A 13,296-nucleotide genomic window follows, 5' to 3' on the forward strand; every position below is an offset into this window, starting at 1 on the left:
ATTAATTATCTTTTTAGTGCCTTTTTGTCATCCTATTTATCTATCCCTTGATTAGGGAATCTTGATTTACTTAATTGGAAAATACGCAGCCAAAGGTTAGAATGACAGTGAAAGAGCTTGCGATGCAAGCTGCAAAGGAGGGCAAAATAGAGACAAATAGTACCCAGACATCTTCGCCTCCTATGAGCATATTTGGACACTCTAGTAATCAACCACGGCGAACAATAGGGGAGTATTACAAGGCACCTTCATTTGAGGAATATTTAATACTCAGAGAAAGATCATATAAAAGCCTTCATGGAGATGAGTTGAGGGTAGATGTTTCAAACAGAGAATTAAGGAGGACGGAAGAGGAAAATAACAAAATAGTAGATGAGAATGTTCGATCTTTCCACGACTCTAGTACGCCTCCTATATCTTTAGAGGTAGCATCTCATGATCATGAATTTATTAGAAGAACATCTGATGATGCTACCATAGATTTATCTATGGAAATTGGAAGTCAAGTTCCCTCGCAACCAATAGATTCTAAGGGTGAGAGTTCTCCTAGGAGTTCTAGTGTGCCTAAGCTTCATACACAAGCTCCTATAGATCCCACGATCATATCAGTGCTATCACTAATGAAGGATCAAATGGTGAACTTACATGAAAGATTAGAGAAGATGGAGAACTATAGACTATTAGAGCCTAGTAGAGAAGTGAGTAGGGAGGAGGAGCCTTTATTCCAACTTCCCCCAACTCAATCCGAACTTTTCGACGGGGAGGAACCTAAAGTTAGTCTAGAGTCGAAGAGGATTACAGAGCCAAAGGACTCTAGAATAGTATGTGATATTGGAGGAAGTAGATTCCACAATGTGCTTATAGATCTAGGTTCAAACCATAGTATCATCCCTTCAACTGTCCTAGAGAGACACCCTATAGGTAAGGTGACACCATCCTCCAAACTCATATGCTTTGATGATGGAATTCATATCACTCCTAGTGGCCAAATCATCAATGTATGTGTTGATATTAATGGATGTCGATTTAAATCTGATTTTTTCATCTTAGAGGGAACGACAAAAAAAGCACCTATTGTTCTAGGGAGATCTTTCTTAAGATCAGCAAGAGCGGTGATAGACATAGAGTTTAAGGAAGTTATCCTTAGAGAAAATGATAAGAGAATTACCCTTAAGAGAAAATGATAAGAGTGTCCACACCCCTGTTTCTAATCTGTTTTTATCTCCCTCTTACTCTCTGTTTGTCTTCCTTCAGCTCACTCTACAGTCAACACGTATCCATAGCCCTCTCTCTATTTATCTGTCTTTATCTCCCTCTGGTCTGTATATGTTTTTCTTCAGTTCACTCTACAGTCGACACGTATCTACACCCCTTTCTCTATTTGTGTCTTTATTTCTCTTACTCTCTTTATGCCTTTCTAAGAAAGGCTTTCTTCTGTTCACTCTACAGTCCACACGTATCAACACCCCTCTCTCTACTTATCTGTCTTTATCTCCCTCTTACTCTCTGTATGTCTTTCCTCAGCTCACTCTACAGTCCACACGTATCCATAGCCCTCTCTCCGTTTATCTGTCTTTATCTCCCTCTTACTCTCTGTATGTCTTCCTTCAGCTCAATCTACAGTCCATGCGTATCTACACCCATCTCTCTATTTATCTGTCTTTGTCTCCGTCTTACTCTCTGTATCTTTATCTAACTTTAAGTCTCCATCAATCTCTCTTCAGCTTCGATATCTCCGCGTTTATCTCTCTCGATCAGAACGCTGGGCCAACATAACTACCCAACATCAAATTTACTCTCTTTCTCTCGCGTTTACCTTAAATCGTTTCGTCTAGCTCTCCCTATTCATCCATCACCGTCTCTCTAGCTCTCTTTTTCTATTATCTCCATCGTTCCAGGTCTATTTTCTTATTTTCTCCTCTATCTCGCTTCATCTCTCTGTGCAGCGCTCTATAGTTCTCTCTCGTTGATATGGGACAGAGCGAGACATAAATCTTTGTACCGTATCTGGCGGCTGCCACGACAGTGGTAGGGATGGAGGACGGATGACGGTTTCGTCATCCGTCATTCACTTTTTGTCATCCGTTTTCGTTTTCGCGAAATGACGGATGACTGAACGGACTGGTAACCGTCATTCGTCATTCGTTGTCCGTCATCCCGGGACGGATAACGAATGACGGAACTTACAGACGGATGCCGGACGGTGCTGATGACTATGTCGGACGACGAAAATTCAGGCCAGACGATAATTCTTGTCAAATCGCGTTTTCTCTTTCCCGTTTCATCCGAGCGTATATTTTTCATTCTTTCCGATCTTTCTCTCAAACACGAAGAACAGCAGTAACAGAATAAGAAAACAAGGAGAAGAGGGGAAAAAGGAAGAAGAATAAGAGGAAGTAGAAGAAGTATAATAAGAAGAACATGAAGAAGAAGAACAAGAAAAATAAGAGGAAGAAGAGCTAGAAAGATTGGACGAAGAAGCAGGAGGAGAAGTAGATGTTTTTGATGAAAAACTGGAGAACACGAAGAACAGCAGTAGCAGAATAAGAAAACAAGAAGGAGAAGAGGGGAAAAAGGAAGAAGAATAAGATGAGGTAGAAGAAGTATAATAAGAAGAACATGAAGAAGAAGAACAAGAAAAAGAAGAGGAAGAAGAGGTAGAAGGATGGGAAGAAGAAGCTTGAGGAGAAGTAGATGAAGAAGAAGAATCGCAGTAGCATAATAAGACAAACAAAATTCATAATATCACTACATGTATGATTGAGAACAACAAGAAAAAGAAGATAAATGTAAGGGAAAGGAGAAGATACCGACGGTGAAGAAGTAATACTGACGGTGCAGCAGTGGAGACTAGCGAGGGCCGGGGACCGGGGCAGGAGTGGGCAGACGACTCAGCAGGGGAGCACCGGAGCAGCTGCGGACTCAACAGGGACAGCAGTGGAGAGGGGAGAGGGGGGCAGCAGTGGAGAGGGGAGAGGGGGGCAGCAGTGGAGAGGGGGGCCGAGGGGGACACGAGGGAGAGGGGTGTTTTCTGTGAGACACGATGGGAGAGGGGTAAGTTCCGTTTTCCGTCGTCATCGCGTCCGTTCCGTTCCGTTTACGTCGATAGACGAATGACGGAACGGAGTGGTGACGGAACCCCGTAAATGACGCAACGGTAACGAATGACGAAAACGACGAATTTTTTTATGGAAAACGGGTATCGGAACGGGTATCGATACGTTCCGTCCGTCCATTTCCGTCATTCGTTTCCGTCCTACAACCCTAGACAGTGCCGTCTTTCTTTTTTGCTTTATTCTTAGCCAGATCCAAGAGTAGCGTCATTTAATTCCCGAATTTCCGCATCTATCTATTTACTACGTAAACCCACCTCTCTCTCCTCCTATCTCATTCTTTCTCCTGCTGTCGCTGTGCCCGGGCCTATGACCGAGGACGCTTGCCCGTTGCTTTAGAACCGACCGTCTCCAAAGCCATGCACGTAGAAAGCAGGAGAAGCCATGCTCCCCCTCCCCTGTCACGTCGCATCCCATTGACACGCGAAATAATCCTCCATAGCTTTCGCGGACAATCGAGTAAGCTCAACTCGGATCAGAGCTGAAGACGAGAGTCGTCAGGGTCCATGGCGAGCCGCAGAAGCGAGCTCCTCACCTGGTCCGCCAGCACCGCTTCGCTGTCTCTCTTCTGCGCATCCAAAACACCTCAGAAAACGGCATTGGGCTGAGCCAGGCCGGGCCGGGACGTACCTCCACCTCGAAGACGTTGAGAACCAGCGGCTCAGACGTGGTCACGCTCATGCTCACCACGTCGAACCCAAGCGACGCCATGGCCTCCATCAGCCGCACGAACCCGCCCCGCCGGTGCTCGCAGAAAACCCGCAAGAAGAACTTGTTCGCCCCGACCTGGCTCACCTCCACTTGCGGCTAAAATCAAGGATTAGTCAACAACAATCCGATATTTAAGCTCTCAGGGGTTGCGATAATGGCACCTCCATCTGGTTCTCCTTCTTCTCCCTGGGAGCGGCCGAGGAGAGAATAATAGAGGGCGAGGGCGGGCTAACTGGCCCGGGCCGGACCACCTCGCAAGGCCCGAGCGGCGTCGTCTCCTCCAGCTGCGCCTGCAACTTCTTCACCTGGCTCTGCAAGTCCTTCACGAACTCTATCGCGTCTCCAAGAATCGAGGCTTTGTCCATCTTCGAAATCTTTGGCACGAGAGAGCGGAGATCGTAGAGGCGGTCGTTGAGCTTCTTCCTCCGCTTCCTCTCCGCCATGAGGTTCTTGCATGAGGGCCGGCGTTCTGAGCGGGGGAGCTTCTGGTCGTCGTCGTCGCTGCCGTCCAGGAAAGAGTCAGTTCTCCCCTCGCCCTCTTGCTTGACAGAGTCTTTTTCATGGCCGAGAATCTCCCTGGAGATGGTGGACTCTGCGAATCCCCCGAACTGAGCCGGCCCGGTTCGTGGGTGGTGGAATCCGTGGACGGACTCGGAGGAGCCCTCGAAGAAGGCGTCTTCCTCGCGGTGGCCGTCGAAGAGGTCCAGAGGGGAGACACAGAGCCGCGGCTGGTCCCAGTGAAAGCCGTGTTGGTCCGGCTGTAAGACCCACGGCGGCTGGTCCTCTGGCACGGCCGCGTAGCTCGCGAGATCGCCGTTCATCGCTCCGCCGGTGAACTGCGCTGCGATGATCTCCACCGTCCGAGGATCTTCCGGGACGAAGCTCTCGATGTAGAGCTCCACTACGCCGCCTGCCACGGGCACGAAGACCCTGGTCGTCCTCCTCTCCTCGATGAGAGAGTGAGAAGGGTGAGTCCAGGCTGGGATTCCAGAGAGGAATACCTGCGCGCGGGGCCTGCCATTGGCAAAAAATAAACAGGGTGAAGAAGAAGAAGAGGAAGAAGAAGCAACGATGACAATGATGATGATGATGATAATAATGATAATGATGAAAATGATGATGGGACAAAGAAGCAATCATAAGAAGGGGAGGAAGAGCTTGGCTAGGGTGTCGGGAAATTGACGTTGAGTCGAGGGGGACGGAAGAAGGGAGCTCGGCGAGGGCGGCGCAGGCGGCGGTTCTGACGCGGTGAGGGAAGGTCGAGTCTCTACACTCCATCGAAAGGGCAGCGTTTTCTTCTCCCCCAAGGTCAACGCCGCCGCAGCAGCAGAGCTTCAGTTCTAGAGATCTAGAAAGCGAAGCCAAAGAGAAGTAAATTTCTTTCAGAGGCGGGAGAGAAGAGAAGGAGAACTGTAAGAAAAAACAGAAAACCTCTGATCTGCGGAAAGCTCCCAGAGAACGCAGATGTCCCACCCTCCTCTCCCGACGAGGGCTCGAAGCCCGTCCATGGCTGCCGCTTCAACCCTCTGCAAGACCAGACATTTGAAAGAATGTGGAAGAATCGAAACGAAAGTCTGACAGAAGGAAACGCCATGAATGTAACCGAAAGAAGATGAGAATGGCAAATGTCTCTCGTACGTACGTTGTTCTTTACGCGTCTTCCAAGGAGAAGAACTTCTGGGGCGGCGGCCGTAGCTGGTTTTGAGAGGGGGGCGAAGGTAGGTTGAAGGCGAGTATGATGTGTTCGTTCCTCATGCAGATTTCTCAGTCTGTTTGAAAGAGAAGACGGCGAGAAAGACGTGAGCGGGGGTTACGTCGCAGAGATACAGGTGGGGGAGTTTGCTCAGCCGTGAAGGAAGATGACTGGTCCAGGAAACAGTGGCGATGAACCCTAGGAAGAATGGTCGGGGATAAAAAGGTGCCTTCTTCTGGATCTGACCAACGTACAGAAAATGAAGACGACTTTGAAGTAGCAGGCGCAGCAGATGGTTGAAGAATTGGATGTCTCCTCTAGATGAAAGAGAGATGGGAAAAGAGAGAGAGAAAGTAAACGAGAGAAGTGGTAGAGAAAAAAGAGAGATAGAGAGGGGAAAGAAAGGAGCGAGTGATAGAGAGGTAACACAGAGTGTGTCTGTGCGTGTGTGAGAGCAAGAGAGATAGTTTAGAGGAGTTAGGAAGAGAGAGGTAAACAGAGAGAGAGAGAGACTGGGGAAGAGAGACAAAGTACAGATAACAGGTAGGGAGTGAGAAACAGAGAGAGAGTGTGTGTGTGTATCTGTAAGTGAGCTAGAAAGAGAGAGTAGAGAGAGGAGTCAGGAAGATAAAGGTAAAGAGAGAAAGTGTATGTGTGTGAGGAAGAGAGAGATGGTAGAGAGAAGGGTTAAGGACAGAGAGGTAAACGGAGAGAGTGTGTATGAGAATGAGGAAGAGAGAGATAGTTGAGAGAAGAGTTCAGGACAGAGAGGTAAACGGAGAGAGAGTATGTGCGAGTGAGTGAGGAAGTAATAGAGAGAGGAGTAAGGAAGATAGAGGTAAACTGAAAGATAGAGATAGATAGAGGGCGATTGTGTGTGTATGGGGGAGTGACAAAGGAGAGTAGAAGAGAGGGGAGTTAGGAAGATAGAGAACACAGAGATAGAGAAAGAGGTAGAGAGAGAAAAAGGGAGGGAGAGAGAGTGTGTGTGTATGTGTGAGCGAGCAAGAGTGTAGTAGATAGAGGAGTTAGGAAGCTAGAGGTAAACACAAAGAGATATATATATATACATATATTTAAAGAGAGAGAGAGGGAGGGAGATATCTTTGTTGGCAGAGATAGAGGTCAGTAGAGAGAGAATAAGAGTGTGCAAGAGAGCGAGATATCTATGTTAAACAGAATCATAGAGAAAAAAGAGGAGAGAGGAGTAAGGCAGAGAGAAGTAAACAAAAAGATAAAGTGAGAAAGAGCGTGATAGAGGTATATACTGGGAGAGAGAGAGAGGTAAGGAGAGACAAAAAAAGAGAGGTAGTGAGAAAGAGCGTTTGAATAAGACAGAGGTACAAAACATAATGACTCTGTCCGGGTAAGAACAGTCGCGGCCCTGAACAGAAGAATCAACAATCACTCCCAGAAATGCACGTTGGGTTGACTCATACAATTTCTCTGTTTGATGGCTCTATCCTCCGTACTCCATTGATGTTGGCTTGCGAGAGAAGGGTGTCAGTCTGCAAGATGGGTTTGCACCATCTCTCTCTCTCTGTCTCTCCCGCTCGCTCTCTCCTTTGCCTGGAATAGATAGAAACATGAAAAAAAAAGCGTCTTCTTTTCTCTCTAAATCATACTGGGAGACAAAACGCAAAGGCGCACCAAAGGAAAGGTTCAACAAAAAGGGAATTGAAGCACAGTGCCCACATCACATCAAGATCACGTTTACCCAGTAGACTGGCACAATCAGAAGGTTCTTCTCTCCCCCTCTCCATCAGTTGGCCGGGTTGCTCCGTAAGGAGCCCAAGGCTTTCAGCGCCACTGCTCTCAATATTTACTTGTGGTATGCGACGGCCGCCGAGGCCCGACCCAGAAAATCCACTGCGTGCAAAGTGGAGAGAGAGATAACCCAACCCCGTCAGGCCATCGCCATCAGTCTCGTAGACAAGATAGAGAGATATAGACGAGCGCTGATGTGATGGACAAGAGAGAGAGATGATAGAAAGCGACCTGGTTGAAAGGTCGAGAGTCTTTCGCAAGAACGAGAACAAGAAGCAAGAAGAGAAGGGGTAGAGAGTGAGACGAGAAGTAGGAGATCTACAAAATGGTTGTTAATCCCACGAAGGTTTGATTACAAAATGGTTGGTATTTATACTATTAACTGATAGCCTAAATATATTAAATTTCTATAATGTGATCATAGCCATTATAATTTGTTTTAATGGCTATATTTGTTTTAATCCTAACGGCTTATAATGTGATCATAGCCTAGATCTTGGCATTTAAATGGTTGGTGTTTATAATGTGATCATAGCCTAAATCTTGGCATATCTATATTTAATCCTAACAGCTAGATCTTGGCCTATCTAAGTTTAATCCTAGCCGTTATGTGATCTTATATGCAATCCCATTCACTACTACCTCATAATGAGTATATAATATATGTCCGATTCTTACTAAACTAATCTTCGGTATGTGTCCTATGTGGCTGCACTGCTGGTGGTTGACACGTCGCCGAATGCTGACATGGCACCGAGTTTCCATCTCCTTTATCACTGGTTCCTCTCTCTTACGTTTTAAGTCTTCATCGTTTCCCTGTTCCGTGTTATGTTCTGTTTATCTTTCCATCTCGTCTTTGATCGATCGTGTTGATTAACTACTCTTTCCCCGTTCCTACTCAGATGATTTTTACTTGCTCCTTTATTTTCTAGTGTTTTTCTCCTCCTTTTTCTAGTGCATGATATCAAGCTGAGCTGACACCATTCTTATCTACTGCACTGTAGCGGGATTAGGGAAGGGCGTGCAGTACGGTGCGAAAATTTGCATCGACTGTGCGAATTTTCGACTGCACGAGAAGTTCCGTGCAGTGCGGATTTGTGCAGAAATCTGCACCGCACATCGCACAAATTCGCACAGCTCACGGTCGCCGAGGCCAGGGTGGCAGCGCCAGGTTGCCCAGACAACGGCGCTGGCGAAGGCAGCGAGGAAGAACGCGCCGCCTGTGGCCACTCCGGCCACCACCCTGGGTCCCCGCTGGCAGATCCTGTTTCTGGCGTGGGGGTGGAGGAAGTGGAGTCAACCTGGGCGGGATGTACCTGCCGATCATGGAGTTCCAGACCTCCGTCGTGGGGGCTCCAGCGGCGGAGCTGTTGAAGGCCCGTCGTGCCGCCGCCACGTCGCCGAGCTCAGCCAGCATGCAGACGGTGGCGCTCGCCACGAAGGGGTCGGCGGCGAGCTCATCCTTCCTTGAGAATCATCCCGAAGAGGGCCATGGTGGACGACACGTCCCCTAGACTCGCCACCGCAGGGGAAGGCGATGAAGCTGACCGCCGACAGCTCCATCCCGCCCTCCACCATCTCCTTGAACATGCTCAGTGACTCGAGCGGCCTCCCGCAACCACCCGCCCACTCGACGGCGAAGAAGAGCCCGCTGTCGGGGAGGGCGAGGAAGGGCCCAGCGGGGCCGAGCCCGCGTTCGTTGGCGGCTAGCAGGAAGACGAGCCCGCCGCCGATAGGAGGGGTGGAGAGAGCCCGCGGTCGTCAGCGGGAGAGAGCGGAGGGCAGGGGTGGGGGCACTTTGAAAAATTGCACAATCACACACATCTTCACACTGCACAGACCCGTGTGGTGTGAGGTACATTGAGCGAAAATAGTGTGTGGTGCGTTGTGCGAATTTCACACCGCACTGCACAACCGCACATTCGCCTGTTCGGTCGCACGAAAAGACCTTCCCTAAGCGGGATATGACATGCTACATCTAATTCCCCTTAGCACTTACATCTCACTGGCGCGATGAGGCTGGCTCCATAGCACCCTACACTGTCTTTGTCTTCCTCCCGACATAATACTCGCCGGTTGGCTTCTGATTTTCGCCATAGAATTAGACAACCGATTGTGGATTGTACCACTATCAGTGCTATCTGTAATCTATCTTGCGAATTTACGCACCACACCACACGACCATCTCTACAGAAAGCCCATAAAAAACCCGCAAAAAAGGAAATAAAAAATATGATGGACCCCTACAGCCTAATGACAAAGAAAAAGAATAAATCTCTGATATACACGGATAGGGCTGACTGGACTACCCTGTTGGGACCCATAAAGTCCAGCTGGCAGTCCGGAAATACCCATTCTGCCCCTCTCGAATCGCACGGCTAAAAGACTGCCACGTGATTTATGATCGGTGGGCCGATGGGCTACTCTGTGGGACCCACATAGTCCAGCTGGCAGCTCTTCCCGGAAAAAAAATCTCTGTTATGCCCTTCCGCTATGTCGCCCCGAAATACCCGTTCTGGCCTTTTTGAATCGGACGGCTATATGATTGCCACGTGGTTTACTCTATGTAGGCCTCGGGCCCAGGCGGAGATGCATAATTAGGAAAATAGATAATTACGGAAAATTTATCTATAAATGTAAAAATATAAATACATGTCTGGGTTCTCCTGACAGTATGGAAATGTTGAAGGAGAAGGAAACCTAATGTATCGGTGGCTGGCCGTCTCTCCGCCACCCTGATCGCGGCGCGAGCTCTCGATCTCGAAACCCTAGAAATCTCGATCAAGGAGGAGGAGAATCGGCTTCGGTGATGGCGACTGCGACTGCGAGCGACGCCTCCACTCCCTGGTCTCACGTCGTCCGCGGCGAGGCCGAAGAATCGACTCTCAAACTTCTCGGATCGGAGATTCCTGCCGGTAACGCGTCGGGAGACTCTCCGGGATCTGCAGTCCCTTCCGCCAATGCCATTGATCAGGAAGAGATGAATTCTGCTTGGAAAACGGTGTCCGGCGCGGCGATCAGTGCTGGTCCGGTCATGGGGGCCGAGTCCTGGCCCGCTCTCTCTGAAGCTATCAAGATTCCCCTCAAGTCTCCCTCCTCGGACTCTCTCAAGGGCCTCGCCAACGGATCTGTGACTGCTCCTCCGGTGAGAACCATTCCCCTCTCTCAAACATCCTGATTTAGATGGTAATCGTCATTTTTGTGTCGCTGTCTTGGTGGGTTGTTCTTACTAGGGTTAAGTTTGAGTTGATTGTGATGATCCTGGTTCTAATTTCGTGGGTTTTGCATTGGTGTGTCTTTTTTTTGTGAATTAGGCCTCTGTGAACACATCTCCTAAGCGGAATGCTGCTATTTCTTCCACAAACAATCCTATTCTGGCGAAACAGAAAGGGCCGAAGCGCCATGGCGGTGGGATTCTGCCAGAAGCTCCCGTTAATGCATCGGATAAGGCCCACGTATCAGGCCCGTCTATTAAGGAAGTTCCCAGTAGAACTGGCGACCTGGATCATGGCCCTAGGCCAGGGGGGAGCGATAATCTGCGATCTCATAGTAGTACCAGGAGAGGAAACATTGTTGGAAATGGAGGGCAGATTCACAACAGTTTTGGGAACAATCGACCCTTTGGTGGACTTAGAGATGTACATTCACAGCATCAACAGCAGCAGAGGCCAATTGTTAGGCCTTTTCTTCGTCCGCAGCCGCCTGGGCCTGCGCCGTTCATCCCTCCGCCGCCTCCGATTCGACCATTTGCCAATCATATTGGGTATCATGGTCAGCTCCTCTTGGAAGTTTCGTTGGATTGGATATGTTTTGTTTTCATTTTTTCTCATGGGTTGTTTTTTTTGGGGCGTTGGGAAATATACAGACATCCCTTCACCTGTTTTCTATGTGCCGCCACCTCTGCCGGAATCCTGGAGGGGTGTGCCGTTTGTTCCTCCTGCTCCGATATACTTTGCGCCGCCGGACATGCAGTTACGATCTTTGGTGCTGCAACAGATTGAGTATTACTTTAGGTAATTGTTACTGCTCTCTTATGTTGACTAAGTTTAACTCTATAGGATGGGTTCTTACTAATCTTGAATTCTTGCTGCAGTCCGGAGAATTTGTGCAGAGATGTCTTTTTGCGGCAAAACATGGATGACGAGGGTTGGGTTCCTGTTAACTTAGTTTCTGGATTTAGAAGAGTGAGTAACTTTATTTTTTGTTCTAATTTTACAATCATCCCTCTCCTTTAATTGTAGAACTTGTGGCCTTTTTCATTTGGTTTGTACTGACATCTTCAATTCATCATGTGAACCTTATGTTTTCATCTTGTTTGTGAATTTTTGTTGTGTATACTTCCTTGATTCAACTTAATAGCAAAATAAGTCCATACAGCCACAATTTATCTTAAATACCCTCCGAACCTTTCGTCTGTTTAATTTCTCTTTTTCTTCTCTTTTTTTAAAATGCAGAGTTAACTTGAAATCTTGGAAATATCTTCATCCCCATTTCCGTTTTCAACTAATGAATTTATGATATCCTATTGCTCTAACCTGTTTGGCGATTCAAATAAAGAACGGCCAAGCTACATAGACCTTGTCAATCACATTGTTTTTTAGACGGGGGTTGGACTAAAGATACGTCACATGCAATTTTTTTCCCTACGGTACAAGTCATGCTCTATTAAAAATGTCCTTCTCGGTTAGATTAATGAGGATTTTATATAAGTTAAGCGGGTAATTAATCCCCCTAGGTTCTTCTAATAATATCTCCATTTCTTCGTCATTTTGCAGGTTGCAAGCCTCACGAACAACATCCCGCTGATATTGGATACAGTGAGAGGTTCTACTGTGGTGGAAGTGCAGGCACGTTTACTCTCTTACCAGAGTTGATTTCTTGTTGATTTTTATTATAATGAGCTACCGGATTTAGCAAAAGAGGTGTAATAATCATGTTATTAGATACTAAGGTTTCACGCAGAGCTCAACAATGAGGAACCCATCTTCTGTATTACACACTTTGTGCTCTTTTTTTTAGGGTGACAAGTTAAGGAGGAGGAATGACTGGAGGAACTGGCCTCCTCTGTCCACTTCAGCAAGCCCACGTCATCAGACGACGAGCGTCGAATCGGTGGCTGTTCAGTTGAGCCACGCAGGGCTGGGCGACGAGAACTCCAGAGAACAGATGTGGGCAACAGGATTTGGAAGATCATCATCTGGGCCGAAGGATGGCGCAAACTCAGGGAACTGAAGAGCTCAAGAATTATCACCATCTGCAGCCGAAGGCGAGCGGCCTCGGCAGCTACAAAATCCACGACGTCGTCAACATTCAATCAAGATTCTCTTTAACTAATTTTTTTCTGAGGAAGTTGCAGGGTCAGGATAAAAAAAAAGGACCAGAAGTTATCAGGAAAAGACGAAGGAAAAAAATGAAAAAAAATGAAAGCAAAAAAAAAGGAGAATGATGAGCGTCTGATCTGTCGAGATCCAGGGCGCCGGATTTTTTTTTGAGGAGATTTTGCGACGGGTGCCTCGGTTTTTCTCTCCGGGCGTCTACCTGACCATGGTTTGTGAATACTTCTTTACTCGCCCTGGCCTGAAGTGGAAGCGGTGGAGGAAGGATTCATTGTTTGAATGCTGATCCCATGGCGTCCCAGCTGTGAGAAACAGCGCAGTTATTCTATTATTATTTTTTCCCTTTTTTCATTATGTTTAAGTACCTTTTTTTTGGAGTGGATAAACCTTAACCAGTTTTGTTTCTTCCTTTATTTTGGGCTCACCTAGTTTTGTCTAAGTAGTCATTTTTGGAAAATACTTCTAAATATTTGACGAATATTCAGAAGTTTAAAATTTCCACATTATCTTTCTGATATATATCTGGTTTGGCAGGCTCTCTAGGCCCAACATATATATATGTTTGTCTTTATGTAAATGGGTACCTTTCTTCAAGTCAACATATTTTGTTCCATGAATTTTAATGTGTGTAAATGTTTTTACATTTGTACACGTAAATTTATATTAATGTTATGTT

The 13,296-nt window shown here is 47.2% G+C and overlaps 2 protein-coding genes across 2 annotated transcripts; one reads left to right on the plus strand and one right to left on the minus strand.

The window, feature by feature from the left end:
* Positions 1-2,700: 2,700 nt before the first annotated feature.
* Positions 2,701-5,618, minus strand: AMS (basic helix-loop-helix (bHLH) DNA-binding superfamily protein). The gene is made up of 6 exons (XM_078590215.1): positions 5,467-5,618; positions 5,256-5,350; positions 5,008-5,172; positions 3,986-4,838; positions 3,744-3,920; positions 2,701-3,681 (listed from the first exon to the last, which is right to left on the minus strand). Exons 2-6 carry the CDS (start codon positions 5,330-5,332, stop codon positions 3,589-3,591), a joined length of 1,365 nt encoding a protein of 454 aa, XP_078446341.1. The 5' UTR covers positions 5,333-5,350; positions 5,467-5,618; the 3' UTR covers positions 2,701-3,588.
* A 4,333-nt stretch (positions 5,619-9,951) lies between these two features.
* LOC144716874 (la-related protein 1C-like) lies at positions 9,952-13,033 on the plus strand. The gene is made up of 6 exons (XM_078592139.1): positions 9,952-10,429; positions 10,599-11,055; positions 11,150-11,297; positions 11,378-11,468; positions 12,060-12,131; positions 12,304-13,033. The coding sequence occupies exons 1-6, from the start codon at positions 10,094-10,096 to the stop codon at positions 12,514-12,516; spliced, it is 1,317 nt and encodes a 438-aa protein (XP_078448265.1). The 5' UTR covers positions 9,952-10,093; the 3' UTR covers positions 12,517-13,033.
* Positions 13,034-13,296: the final 263 nt, after the last annotated feature.

This window comes from Wolffia australiana, chromosome 2, assembly GCF_029677425.1.
Source record: "Wolffia australiana isolate 7733 chromosome 2, ASM2967742v1".
In the NCBI taxonomy this organism is placed as follows: domain Eukaryota; kingdom Viridiplantae; phylum Streptophyta; class Magnoliopsida; order Alismatales; family Araceae; genus Wolffia; species Wolffia australiana.

Bases quoted from the DNA above. Each gene is read 5' to 3' on its own strand.
- AMS (XM_078590215.1), bottom strand. From the start codon at position 5,332: ATGGACGGGCTTCGAGCCCTCGTCGGGAGAGGAGGGTGGGACATCTGC. The intron at 5,173-5,255 runs GTTTTCTGTTTT...TTCGCTTTCTAG, and splicing joins GAGCTTTCCGCAGATCAGAG to ATCTCTAGAACTGAAGCTCT. The intron at 3,682-3,743 runs GTACGTCCCGGC...TTGGATGCGCAG, and splicing joins TCAACGTCTTCGAGGTGGAG to AAGAGAGACAGCGAAGCGGT.
- LOC144716874 (XM_078592139.1), top strand. From the start codon at position 10,094: ATGGCGACTGCGACTGCGAGCGACGCCTCCACTCCCTGGTCTCACGTC. The intron at 10,430-10,598 runs GTGAGAACCATT...TTTGTGAATTAG, and splicing joins GATCTGTGACTGCTCCTCCG to GCCTCTGTGAACACATCTCC. The intron at 11,056-11,149 runs GTCAGCTCCTCT...GGAAATATACAG, and splicing joins CAATCATATTGGGTATCATG to ACATCCCTTCACCTGTTTTC.